The 14494-nt window shown below is 45.5% G+C and overlaps 1 protein-coding gene across 3 annotated transcripts in view; it reads left to right on the forward strand.

Moving 5' to 3' along the window:
- EYA2 (EYA transcriptional coactivator and phosphatase 2) overlaps positions 1-14494 on the forward strand; it is a 174535-nt gene that overhangs the window by 11468 nt on the left and 148573 nt on the right. For 2 of the 3 annotated variants that reach the window (XM_065892972.1, XM_065892974.1), the window contains exons 2-3: positions 667-709; positions 4138-4280. In XM_065892972.1, coding sequence (XP_065749044.1) covers positions 667-709; positions 4138-4280 — 186 coding nt within the window. Of the gene's footprint in view, positions 1-666; positions 710-4137; positions 4281-14494 lie in introns of those variants that run through there. The other variant, XM_065892973.1, reaches the window with a different exon arrangement.

Below are 14494 nucleotides of genomic sequence, written 5' to 3' on the forward strand. Positions count from 1 at the left end.
GCCCAGAGATACAGTGTAGAGCACTTGTATCAGGACCTCAGGTCCCTTCCATCTCCCTGCCCCACACTCTAGCTGGAGCCTAGGAGATAATCCAAGATGTGCCTCCCCTAAGTGCTGGGGCCAGCCCCACCTGAACCCAGTGAACTGAAACTGGGGAAGGAGAGGAGGAATATCAAGGTGACATCAGAAGAAGAAGGAAAATAGGTGTTGGATAATCAGAGCCAACCAGTGTGTGCCTTTCTAGGTTTCTGAGGTTGCCTTTAAGGCAAGGAAGGGAGTGGGTCTTCATCCAGGAGTAGAAATGGCGCCAGCTGACAACTAGTCGTGTTACGTGGCTCAAGCACGTTCTTTCTGTCTCTTTGCCCTCCTTTCTCCATCTGTACAATGGGTGGGGAGACGGATTCTACTCTGATGTTTCAAGATGCTACGGGTTCTTTATACATAGTCCTTCAGTTAGTATCTGGAGACAAAGCACACCCAGAAAAGGTTTTCAAGAAGGAGAGTGCTACAATGGTGTGCCTCAGATAAGCTTGTGTGGTTGAGAAAGTCCCTGGCAGCAACTCTATGAGTTTCTTCCCCCTCAACCTGGCGTCTGAAGTCATAGCTTCTGGGGAACATCGCTCTGACAGCTCAAGCCCTTCAAATGTTTTTCTTTTTCCCCTCCAGGCATCACTACATCGGCTCTGAGTGTGTCCCAGTTCTTTGCAAGGTGAGTACCCTTGCTTTATCTCCCTTTCACGCTCTCTCCCTCTCTCTTTCTTGGAGGGCAGAGGCTCTGGAACCAGACTCCCTAGAAAAGAATCCCAGCACTACTCTTACTGGCTGAGTGACCTTGAGCAAACGACCCCACCTCCCCAGGCCTCAGTCTTGCCATCTGGAAAAGGGGGGCAAGCATGATGCCTGCCCCACATAAAGGGCGCTTAGAAAGGGGTCTGGAGCAGGCTTTCCTGAGAGTGTTGGCTGTTGTTTTCTTCTTTCTTCTTTTTTTCAGTCTTTTCCTCCTTTCCTTCCTGTCCTTTCCTATCACAGACTTTCTCAATTCCTCTCTCCCTTCCTGCTTCTCTGTCTCTCCCTCTCTTGTCTTTTCTCCCTCCTTCCCTCTCTCTCCTTTTCTGTCTCCCTCCCTCTCTCTTTGCCCTCTCTCTCTCTCTTGTGCTCTCCCTCCTCTTCCTTCCTCCTGCCCCATCTTTCTCTCCCTGCCCCTCTCTATCCTTCTTCCCCCCTCCTCCCCGCTCCTTCCTCCCTCTTCCTGCTCCAACATTCACCCAACACTCCTTGGTACCAAATCTCATAGGAGCACTGGAGACTCGCGAGATCAGTGAGACACAGTCCCTACCCTCGGAGAGCTTCCAGTCTAGTGGGGACAGAGACCAGTAGATCAGAGATCTCAATAGAGTGGATGGTACAAATGCTCCATCAGAGCCATGCGCAGGGGTTAGTGGGAGCCCAGTGCTGGACAGGGCTTACCCAGGGTCCTCAGGGGCTGCCCATCCGCACCCTCTAGTGTGAGAAGCCCCGGGTTTGGCAGGACGGTCAGCATGGCCCTCAGTCTGGATACTCAGCTCCTCCATAGCTGGACATGCTCCTCTCTGGATGAGACCGTAGAAGCTGTTTATAAGGAACACACTTTCTCAGCCTTCCTTTCCCTCCAGAAGATGTTTTGGGGGTTGTCGGTAGCAACTGAGGTCTGTTAAATCTACCTAACTTGTTTTATGGCCTTGGGGTTAGAGAGCTCCACTGTCCTCTCTCTGGCTTTTCACTTGAGCCCCAGTTTAATCCGAGAATTTCACATCGGTTTTGATGGGAAGCAGGAGTTGATCATCTCCAATTTCCACCTTCTACTTCCAAAGACAGGTATAAGTTGGGAACATTTTCAATTAAGGTTCTCTGCTCAGCACTAAGTCCCAGTGCTCCAGATGCGTTTCCAAGCACCTCACAGGGTAAGAATCTTGACTGCTAAAACGCCTTCCATTACTGATTCTGGCGTCTCCAGCGCAAACAAGTTTCTTATGCATCTTGGAACAAGTTCCCCAACCCTTCGGCACAGTAGTTGTCAAAAAGAAAGAGGGCCTGAGAACATGTTTTTATAATTCCGCGAACTTTTGCATCTGTCTCACGCCTGCCATCAGGCTTCGTATGTAGGAGGAGCTCTGGAAACCAACAGGTTTTTACTAAGGTGATGTAATCAAAATGGAATCAGATACAGGTTTGGGAATCTCGTGACCATCTACTGATAAACTTGTGGCCAGGATAGTTAGATACAGTTTGTCAGGTTGTAGAGAGGTGGAGTGGTTAAGGGCGTGGCCTCTGGAGCCAGGGTTCAAATTGTGTATCAGCTGTGTGCTTTTGGTTCCTTCATCTCACTCTGCCTCAGTTTTCTTATCTGTAAAATGGGGATGGGAGTAGTAACTGCCTCCAAGAGCTGTCACAGTTGCTATCAGGTTTAAATGAGCCAGTCTACATGCAATAATTGGGACAGTGCCTGGCGTATCGTAGGCCCAAGAATTGATGGCAGCACACAGAGCAGACCCAGGCTTTCCAAAGCATGTGCTTTGCAAGAGAAGAGGGAAATAGAGAGAGAGAGAGAGAGAGAGAGTGTGTGTGTGTGTGTGAATCTTCTGGTTTTAAAATATTGGCAACTTCAAATTAAGAAAAAATTGCACTGGCCAAAGAAATTATATCCATAGATTCACCATCTTGTCCCCTTCCTGTTATAACAACCTACCTTGACTTTATTTATTGCTCCCTACAGGAGTAATAAATACAGGACTGAGTCAATCCCAGGCCCATCACTGAGAAGCAGCAAAGCTTCGTGATTACAAGTGTGGGCTCTGGAGTCAGACTTACGAGTTTAAGTTCCAGATTTCCCACTTTCTAGCTGTGACTTGCGGTTTCTGAACTTCAGTTTTCTCTTCTCTAAAATGGGAGTTAGAAGAGCCTCTACCCCAGAGAGTTGGTATCAGTATCCGATGCGATTCAGTGCACATATTAGGCCCACGTGACACAGCTCGTAGCCCGTGGTCAGAGCGCAGTGATCACTAGCAGTCATTATATTCCAGATGTCTTAGGTCAGTGGCCCGTTAAATCCTAGCCCTTCATGAAACCCATTATTCATCTTGGAGTAAGGAATCCATTTTCTTTCTTTGGTTGCAAGTAACAGAAATAGACCCCAGCTGATGTAAACACAAAAGGACTTTTTTTGGAAGATCTGGAGTAGCTCACAATGGAAGCAAAAGTGGAATAATCAGGCCTTGAGAAAGACCAAGAGTAGGACAGCTTCTAGGATCCAGGCAATGGGAAGGAACTAAAAAACAGTCTCTTCAGAATGTGGTTGTTGGAATGAATTATTCAGCCCAAGATGTAAATTCCCAGAATAGAGTCTGATTGGATGATCTTGTACCATGTGCCCACCCCATGGCCAGGAGCAGGGCATCTTGAATGACAATGCTGTCAAAGCTACAATCAATTGGGAAGGTGTCTAAATTAGGGTAGATAGTCACGGTAGAATAGACTATACTGCAGTAATCAATAAACCTTGGTCTCAGTGGCTTAGCACAACAAAGGTTTGTTTCTTATATAAAGTCCAATGTGAATCCCAGGAAACTCTCCAGCACACCTCTCCTCCACAAGCTGACTCAGGGATCCAGGATGTAACTGTGTTGGCTCCGCCCTCTCAACTGGTACCCTCCACAGTTGCTGCCGAAATAGGAGAGGGGATGGTGTTATTGGCCAGACCTATGAGTGGTTTATGCATTCTGTCAGGCAGAACCCAGTCATGTGGTTGAATCTGACTGCAAGGGAGACAGGAAATGTAATCTTCCTGGTGCCCAGGAAAGGAAAATGAAATAGGATTTGATGAACATGTAAGCTGTCTCTCCCCTGGAAAGAGTGAATACCCAGGGAATTCCCTGGCGGTCCAGTGATTAGGACTCGGTGCTTTCACTGCTGGGGCCCAGGTTCAATCCCTGGTCAGGGAACTAAGATCCTGCAAGCCAAGTGGCCAAAAAATAAGAAGAAGAAGAAAAGAAAAGAATACCCCCAAAGGAAAATAGCGGTGGTGGTGATACCAGAATAAGAGGGGAGGGATGCTGGGTTGGGCTTGGGCTTGGAGATTTCATCTTCTCTCCTTCCATGCAGACCTTGCCCACGTGTCCTGCACAGCCAGCATCCCACTGCCATGGCAGCCTACGGCCAGACTCAGTACAGTGCGGGGATCCAGCAGGCCACGCCCTACACAGCTTACCCACCTCCAGCACAAGCCTATGGAATCCCTTCTTACAGTGAGTACCTGACCAAGCTCTTGCTTTCCCCCTGGGATCCCCACCATCATGGTCTTTATTTTGCCCTGTTGCTTCAGTGAAATGCAGAATGATAATGCAGCCAGCCTAATTTTGGATTGGAGATAGAGGGGAAGGACAGACACTTTAAATACGGTTCAAGATCTAGGGCTTCCCTGGTGGCGCACTGGTTGAGAGTCCACCTGCCGATGCAGGGGACACGGGTTCTGCCCCGGTCCGGGAGGATCCCACATGCCACGGAGCGGCTGGACCCATGAGCCATGGCCGCTGAGCCTGCGCGTCCGGAGCCTGTGCTCCGCAACGGGAGAGGCCACAACAGTGAGAGGCCCACATACCGCCAAAAAATATATATATATATGGTTCAAGATCTAGAGACTATATCAAGACCTCTTTTGACTGCAAGAGTAAGACACAACCCAAGCTGGCTTAGGGAAAATGGAAATTTAATGATTCACATACTGGTAAATTTGGGGATACGACTGATAGCAGGTATGGCTGGATCCAGGTGCTTGAATGATATCACGAGGAAGATGTCTCACTCCATCTTCAGATGTTTTCCTCTGAGTTGTCTTTACCTCCACATGGGTTCTTCCCATGTGACAGCAAAGATTGTACCTGTCAACTCCAGGTTTGCATGCTTTCAGCTCAGCACGCTCAGCAGAAGGACATCTCATCTTTCCCAGTAGTTCCACCAGAATCCAGTGTTGACCCTTGGCACAAGCAAGGAGGTAGAGGTGAGGGAGGTGATCGGAGGGTGAAGCATATGGATTGTATATGAGGAAGGGATGGTTCTCTTAAAGGAAAACCCAGTGGTGGTATCAGAAGAAGGAAAAATGGATGCTGGGAAGGCAAAAACAAGAGACAGTGCAACCTTGACAGTCAGAACGCTATTGCCAAGAACTGGAGGCTCAGTGAACTAGGCTCACCATCCACTGCTCACCTGTCCCTGTGAGCATTCGTCAGGGTTCTCCAGAGAAACAGAACCAATGGGATGGAGCTGAGACAGAGAGATACATTTATCATAGGAATTGGCTCACCCGATAATGGAGGCTGAGAAGTCCCTAGATCTGCAGTTGGCCAGCTAAAGACCCAGGAGATGGAAGAGGATGTCATTCCAGCCTGAGTCTGAAGGCCTGAGAAACAGGAGGGCTGATGTTGTAAGTTCTAGTCCGAAAGCCGGCAGGCCCAAGCCCAGGAAGAGCTCATTTTTCAGTTGGAGTCTGAAGACAGGAAAAGACCAATGTCGCAGCTCAGCACTCAGACAGAAGGAGTTCCCTCTTACTTAGTCTGTTGTTCTATTCAGCTTTCCGGTTGATTGGATGGGGCCCACCAACATCAGGGAGGGCAATCTGCTTTACTCAGTCCACTGATTCAAATTAATCTCATCCAGAAACACCCTCACAGACACAGTATGATGTGTGACCAAATGTCTAGACACCCCGTGGTCCAAGTTGACACATAAGATTAACCATCACACTGGGGGTTTTTTTGTTGTTTTTTTTGCGGTACGCGGGCCTCTCACTGTTGTGGCCTCTCCCGTTGCAGAGCATAGGCTCTAGATGCGCAGGCTCAGTGGCCATGGCTCACGGGCCCAGCCTCTCCGCGGCATGTGAGATCTTCCCGGACCGGGGCACGAACCCGTGTCCCCTGCATCGGCAGGCGGACCCCCAACCACTGCGCCACCAGGGAAGCCCCTGTGGCTTTTATTCATGTGATTTCTTCCCATCTTAATTGATGTATCAACCAAAGCCCTTTTGGTAGCAAACAACAAAAATCCAATGCTAATTAACTTAAGAAAATAAGGATGTTTATTGCAAACGGAGCAGAAAAATCTTAGGGCTTTAGCTTCAGGCAGGGTTCGATCCAGGTATGATAATAGGAGGAATTAGTCTCTCTGCTTCCCTTTGTGTGGGCTTCCGTCTCAGGCAGGCTCTCCACTGTGGTGCCAAAGGCAGCCCTAGCAGTTGCAGGCTGGAACTCCCCAAAAAGAGAGCCTCCGCTGTCCAGGACTTGCCACATTGTCCCAGAGATCTCTCTACCTGGACTCCCGTGGTCAGACCCTGGGGCAGAAAGATGGAATGCTCTGGATGGCCCCATGTCCACCCAATGATCAGGTCAGGCTCACCCCAGAGAACTGATCTGAGTGCGAGGAAGGGGTGGTCCCCAGAGGAGGAGGGGGCAGGCAGAAAGCACAGACATCCATACAAATGGCTTTCCGATCCACCCAAATCCATGGTATCCAGTGGAAAGAACAGGATTGCAGGCAGGAGGCCTTCCTTCCAGACTCAACTGCCCCTGGCTTCTCCACACCTCAGCTTCTTCAACGGTTAAATTAATCAGATCATCTTGTCTTGCCAACTAGATGGTGTGGCTTCAGTGCAGAGACTGACTCTTGAATTTTTTTCCTCCCTCCCTTCCTCTGCCCTGTGCTTTTGTTCATTCATTCATTCATTCGTTCAGCATTGGGTCATGTGCTGAGTATACAATGGTCAACAAGCAGAATGGGCCCTGTGTTTGTGGAGCTTACAGTCTAGAACAGAGGCTGGAAAGTGAAGGCCAACAGATAATGTGGCCCTTGGATATTTTTTTTAACCTATAAAATATACTTGACATTTAAAAAATTAATTGCCAATTTTTAAATGGAAAATGTTTACATAGAAGTTTATATTCCTAATGTCTTTTAAAAAACGACAGATGATGGGGCAGCACTGGGCCCACATTTTTTGTGTCAGGGGTAGGTGGCTCTGAGTAGGGCTGACCCTATTAGCCTGTGTTCACCCCAGTCCTCCCCCACCCTCATTACTCACTTGAGTTAGTTGCCTGTCCCCTGAAGACATTTAAGTTTGCAACCTCTAGCCTAGAGGAAGAAAGAAATTACATGAACTTTTAAAAATTGTAGGTGTTATTTCAAATTATGATGCGTGATATAAAGGAAGACAAGAAGGCTGTGAAAGGGTAAAGAACAAGCAAGATTTAATATAGGTTCTAGCGCCAGGGAAGGCCTTTTACATGAGGAGCTGATTCAGCTGAGAACTGAGAGGTGACCATTCGTAAGCACGGGAGGGAGGGTGTCCAGGCCGAGGCGACCACCCCTGGGAAGATGGACTTGGCAAATCCAGGAAGCCCAGTGGCTGGAACACAGTACACAGATGAGGTAGGCGAGGTGGGCAGAGCCTTAGCGCCTGGGAAGGATTTTATTCCAAGTGAAGCAGGAACTCATTGGCAGATTTATAAACACAGGGCTATCTGATACAATCTGGGTTTTTTAAAGATCACTTTGGCTGCTGTGGGGAGGTTGGATTGGAGGGAAGCAAGAGGAGAAACAGGAAGGTAGGTTGGGAGACTGATAAAGTCTGGAGTAGAGCCATGGTGGAGACCTGGGGGGCAGTGAACAGACAGAAGTAGACATATTCAAGAGCAGTTGTGGAGTTAGGAGTGACAGGTCACAGAGCACCTGGTCAGGCGTTGGTCATGGACACCATCATTGAGATGCTGTATCACTGAGATGCTTCATCTTCAAAAAAAAAAAAAAAACGCTTTTTTTTTTTGGCTGCGCCACACAGCTTGTGGGATCTTAGTTCCGTGACCAGGGACTGAAACCAGACCCTCAGCAGTGAGAGCATGAAGTCCTAAACACTGGACCCCCAGGGTATTCCCTGAGATACTGCATCTTTGAGATGCTGCATCACTGAGATGCTGCCACCCACAGTTCTCAGGGCTCTGTGTCTACTTGTCCTTTTAAACCCCCACTCAACCCTCCAAGGGAAGTCCCATCGTTATCCTCTTTCAAGGTATAAATAAATGGAGGCTCAGAGAGGATAAATAACTCGCCTAAGGTCCCCCAGTTGGTCGGTGGCAGAGGCGGAATTATACCCAGGCAGCCTGGATCTGGAGTCTAAGCCCTTCACTGCTGAGCTCCACTGCCTGAGCACACATTCCAGAAATCCTGGGGGATTACCTATGACAGACCTTGGCCAACTGGTGTGGGCATCTCTTCTAACTTCTGTCCCTCCTGTACCAGAAGACTTGTGATAAAATCACACGTAAGTTACCCTGCCTGGCTGACAGCCAAGAAACATGAAGCTGGATTATTTTTCAGCATGAAAGAGAAAACTCACCCTGTTCCCAGACAAAACGTGGCATCCGGTGGAAATTCATTTGGTTCAAAGTCATTTTACAGTCCCAGTTACTTTCAGAGGCTCTGTGCCCTAACAATACAGCGTAAGTGGTAAGATCACACGTTCTGGGTTCACACCTCACCTCTGCCCCTTGCTGGTCCTCAGACTCTGGGCAGTTTTCCTCCTTCATACAATGGGAGTGATACTATGTCTGGCTTCCTAATGATTGTTGTTGCATTAAATGAGATCATCTACATTGGGGGGATCAGCTACCTTTTCTCTGTAAAGGGCCAGATCATAAATATTTTCAGCTTTCTGGGCCACTCAACACTGCCATTGAAGCATGAAAGCAGCCAAACAATATGTAAACTAATGGGTGTGTCTGTGTTCTAATAAAACTTTATTTACATAAACAGGCAGTGGGCCATCATGTGTCAACCCCTGATCTCTATAAAGGGTTTAGCTCACAGGGCCTGGCCCAAGGGAAATGTTCAGTCAGTACAGCTGAAGCCAGGCTGCTACACACACACACCTGGAATGTCCACATCACTAAGTAACGACAGCTGGGATAAAAAAACCCTTTCCCTTCACATATGCCTGTGCCTGAGCAAGCAGTGTTTGCTCACTGTCTGGACAAACCTTGCTGAATCTTGTCAGGAAACTTTTCTCCTTGCTCCTTGGCAAATAGCATTATTACCTTTGTTTAAATAGCTGCAGGGAAATAATAACACAGTTGAGCAAACTAGAGGCAAGGAGGTCAGGAGTGTGGAGTTTTTTTCTCAATTTATTACGCAACATTTAAGACATGTAAAAGCGTAAAGAGTAGTACTACAGATACCCATGAGCTGACCATCCAACATGAAAAATAAAGGGAGGGTACCTCCCTTTCACCCCTGGATTTGCTGTTTATCATTGCTCTGCATTACTTTATGAAGAATAGAGGTCGGCAGTCTTTTTCTGTAAAGAGCCTGATAATAAATATTTTTTGCTTTGCAGGCCATACAGTGTCTATCAGAACGATTCAGGTCTACCCTGTATCTTGAAAGCAGCCACAGATAATACATAAACGGATGGGTGTCCAGACGCACCTTGTTTTATTGCACTTTGCTTTATTACACTTCATAGATACTGCGTTTTTTACAGATTGAAGATTTGTGGCAGCCCTGCTCCCAGCAAGTCTGCTGGTGCCATTTTTACGACAGCATTTGCTCACTTCGTGTCTCTGTGTCACAGTTTGGCAATATCTTGAACTTTTGCATTATTACTATATTTGTTATGGTGATCTGTGATCAGTGGTCTTTGGTGTTACTATTGTAATTGTTTGGGGGCTCCATGAAATGTGCCCGTATAAGATGGCAAATTTAGTCAATAAATGTTGTGTACTGACTGCCCCACCAACCAGCCGTTTCCTCCATCTCCCTCCCTCTCCTCGGGCCTCCCTATTCCCTGACACACAACAATATGAAATTAGGCCAATTAATAACCCTACAATGGCCTCACAGTATTCAAGTGAAAAACAAAGAGTCGTGCATATCTCACTTTAAATAAGAAAAAATGAAAAATGATTAAGCTTAGTGAGGAAGGCATGTCAAAATCCAAGACAGGCTGGAAGCCGGTCCTCTGGCGCCAAACAGTAGCCAAGCTGTGAATACAGAGGAAAAAGTTTTGAAGGACATTAAAAAGTGCTACTGCAGTGAACACATGAATGGTGAGAAAGTGAAACAGCCTTATTGCTGATAAGGAGAAAGTTTTAGTGGCCTGAATAGAAGATCAAAGCAGCCACAACATTCCCTTAAGCCAAAGACTAATCCATAAATTCCATATATATGTGTTAGCAAAATGTCATGAAGAACCTAGGGATAAGACAGGAATAGAGGCGCAGACCTACTGGAGAACGGACTTGAGGATATGGGGAGGGGGAAGAGTGAGTTTTGACAGGGCGAGAGAGAGTCATGGACATATACACACTAACAAACGTAGTAAGGTAGATAGCTAGGGGGAAGCAGCCGCAAGGCACAGGGATATTAGCTCGGGGCTTTGGGACAGCCTGGAGGGGTGGGATGGGGAGAGTGGGAGGGAGGGAGACGCAAGAGGGAAGACACATGGAAGCATATGTATATGTATAGCTGATTCACTTTGTTATAAAGCAGAAACTAACACACTATTGTAAAGCAATTATACCCCAATAAAGATGTTAAAAAAAAAAAAAAAAAAAAGACTAATCCAGCACAAGGCCCTAACTCTCGTCAGTTCTCTGAAGGCTGAGAGAGGTGAGGAAGCTATAGAAGAAAAGTTTAAAGCTAGCAGAGGTGGGTTCATGAGGTTTAAGGAAGGAAGCCAGCTTCATGACGTAAACGTGCAAGGTGAAGCAGCAAGTGCTGATGTAGAAGCTGCAGCAAGTTACCCAGAAGATCTAGCTGAGATAAGTCATAAAGGTGGCTACACTAGACAACAGATTATCAATGTAGATGGAGCCTTTGATTCGAAAATGCCATTTAGCAGAAAATTTTCTGTGGCTGGCGACAGAAGAGGAAGTCAGAGAGATGGAAGTCATGGAAAGGACTTGATGGAACATTACTGATTGGAAGATGGAGGGGGTGAGAAGGAATGAGGTGGAATCCAGGAGCCAAAAATGGTCCCCAGCTGACAGCCAGCAAGGATGAAGGGATTTCAAATCTGCAGATACAGGAACTGGATTTTTCCAAGAATCTCAATGAGCCTGGAAATGGATGCTTCCCCAGAGCTCCCACATAAGAGCCCAGTTTGCCCAAAACTTTGATTTCAGCCTTGTGAGACTCTAAGCATGGAGCCCAGTTGAGCCCACCCAGACTTCTGACCTACAGGATTGTGAGTGAAAAAATGAGTTTTGTTTTCAGCCACTAAGTTTGTGGCAGTTCGTTCTGCAACTGTGGAATATGAATTCAAGGCACATTCAAAACAGCCTGGAGGGAAATGTGGAAGGCACACACCTATCCTTGTAGAGATATTTTAATGTTCACAAGATGCTATGTATCAGGTTTAAGAACCCATTCCCTTTTCCATATGATCACATTTACTACTACTCTTTCCTAACTTCCAACCCTCTTTTTGATTCTATTAAGAACTCCTCTCCTACTTAGCTCTGTCTCCTGGCCTGATCCACCAATCTCAATTTCCATCAACCCTCTGGTGAGATTTGTAGCTCACTAGGATCTGGTCCTATCCTTTCTCCTCCCTTTTTTGACCCTACCCATCCATCTGTCTCGCTTGTTTATTTTTTTTGTTTTGTTTTTTTCTGTGCCATAGCTCTGTTGAATAAAAGGGAATGCTGAGTTAATTTTGTCCCTTTTCCGTAGGTTTCATTCCCTTTAGAAATAATTAATCTTGTACTCTGACAGTATATACAAAACAACTGTGGATATTTAAAGAAAAATGCAATGAAGCCTGGTACGTACTACTTTTACAAACAAGGAAGAACTTTTTAGTTTAAAATAAATGTCTCAGTGATAGATATGTACAGTTAAATGTCTCAGTGATAGATATGTACAGTTAAGATATTCAATAAGAAAATATTCCAAATACTTCAGAATTTTCAAATAGGTATTTAGGATGCTCCGTGAAACACACATCCTTATCATTCTTTATGTCTGTGCTATTTATTTCCATTGTTTATTTTTAAGTGACGCAGATATCATACTTTGAAAATGTTTCTGAGTAGGAAAGAAATTGTAATTAAAATAAAACAAAGGAAACACTAATTTACCACATACCTGGAAAAAAAAAATGCCATTTAGAACTTTCATAGCTAGAGAGGAGAAGTCAATGCCTGGCTTTAAAGCTTCAAAGGACAGTCTGACTCTCTTGTTAGGGGCTAATGCAGCTGCTGACTTTAAGTTGAAGCCAGTGTTCATTTACTATCCTGAAAAGCCTAGGGCCCTTAAGAATTATGCTAAATCTACTCTGCCTGTGCTCTATAAATGGAACAACAAAGCCTGAATGAGAACACATCCATTTACAGCATGGTTTACTGAATATTTTAAGCCCACTGTTGAGACCTAGCTCTCAGAAAAAAAGATCCCTTTCAAGATATTACTGCTCATTGGTCATGCACCTGGTCACCCCAGAGCTAAGATGGAGATGTACAATGAGACGAATGTTGTTTTTATGCCTGCTAACACAGCGTCCACTCTGTAGCCCATGGATCAGGAGTCATTTCAACTCTCAAATCTTATTATTCAGGAACACATTTTGTAAGGCTGTTGTTGGTTTAGATAGTGATTCCTCTGATGGATCTGGGCAAAGTGAATTGAAAACCTTCAGGAAAGCATTCACCAGTCTAGATGGTGATTCATGGGAAGAGGTCAAAATGTCAACATTAATAGCAGTTTGGAAGAAGTTGATTCCAACACTAATGGATGACTTTGAGAAGTTCAAGACTTCAGTGAAGGAAATGAAGTAACTGCAGATGTGGCAGAAATAGCAAGAGAACCAGAATTCGAAGTGGGGTCCTTGAAGACGGGACTAAATTTCTGCAAACTCATGATAAAACTGGATGAGGAGTTGCTTCTTATGGATGAGCAAACAAAGTGGTTTCTTGAGATGGAATCTGTTCCTGGTGAAGATGCTGTGAAGATTACAGAAATGACAACAAAGGATTTAGAATATTACACAAATTCAGTTGCTAATTTACAGTATAGTGTAAACATAACTGTTACATGCACTAGGAAACCAGAAAATCCTTGTGACTTGCTTCATTGCAATATTTGATTTATTGTGGTGGTCTGGAACTGAACCCATAATATCTCTGAGGCATGCCTGTATCTGTGTTTCAATAAAACTTCATCTACAAAAACAGGTAGCAGATCACCTTCGGCCCATGGGCCAGAGTTAGCTGACCCCAGGTGTAGAGTATTATTTTTTGCATGTTTGTGAAATGAATGAATGAATGCCCAGTGCATCTCTGGCTGACAACCTCTTTGAAATGCACATGCTCCCTTCTGTACTCCCATGAGCTGAAGACAGTGGAACCTGTAGGTAGTTCTTGAGCATCTTTGGAGGCCTTGTTCTCTTTGCTATAAAGATATTCATGAGAAATGCTTAGAGGGCAGGAGAGCTGATGCCACCAGCCTGTCCTCAGACCAGACCATCACCAGATTTCCTTTGAACTGAATCTCTTAGAGCAGTGCTTCTCACCTGGAGGTAAAAGACCAGTTTTGGGCTTTTTGCTTTTTAATTTCTAATTCATCATGGACTGACTCTTTGGTAAAATGCAACAAAAATAATTACTAGAAAAAATGAAATTTAAAAAAAACTCATACAAAATAGAAGCCTAGAGATATGACCTTAGATGCCATAGCAATTTCAAGTTGCTATGAAAGTTTCTAAATACTTACTTCTCAATTTCTGTGCTTTCTCATCATGAGCTGGTGACTGGTTCATGGACCAAATATGGGCAACCCTGATTTACAGAACTAAGCCTTTTGTGTGCCTCTACCATATTCTCTCCCCTTTCTCATGGGTTAGAATTTTATGATCCATCCACTTCAGCAAACAGAAGGAGAGGTGAAATTTTTTCATTTGTTTTCTTCCATATTCATTCATTCATTCGACAGATATTTATTGAGCACCTGCTGTGCGCCTGGCACTGAGCCAGGTGTGGGGATGCCACAGTGGACAAGCCCAGCCCAGCCCCCACCCTCCTGGAGCTCTCAGCCTAAGGAAAGAACAGATGTTAAGCCCATGAACTGTGATGAGAGCCATAGAAAAAACTGGGTGCTCTGGAGGGAGTAATCAGGGGGCTGACTCAGGTCATGGAAGACCTTTCTGGGGGAGCAACATTTAAGCTGAGAAATCAAGGATGAGAAGGCATTAGCCCGATAAAGAAGGGGGTGGAGGGAAGTGCATTCCAGGGCAGAGAGAAGAGCATGTGCAAAGGCCCTGAGTCTAAAGACATATTCTTGCAGTTTTGTCTGTGTCTAGTTAAAAATGAAAAATGGATGTACCCTCTGACTTAGCAATTCCTCTTCTTGTATCCATCCTAGACAAACATTCTAATGTTGTCCATTCTATCTTGGATTGTGATAGAAAAAAAAATTGGAG

The sequence above is a fragment of the Phocoena phocoena genome, chromosome 15 (genome assembly GCF_963924675.1).
Source record: "Phocoena phocoena chromosome 15, mPhoPho1.1, whole genome shotgun sequence".
Lineage (NCBI taxonomy): Eukaryota > Metazoa > Chordata > Mammalia > Artiodactyla > Phocoenidae > Phocoena > Phocoena phocoena.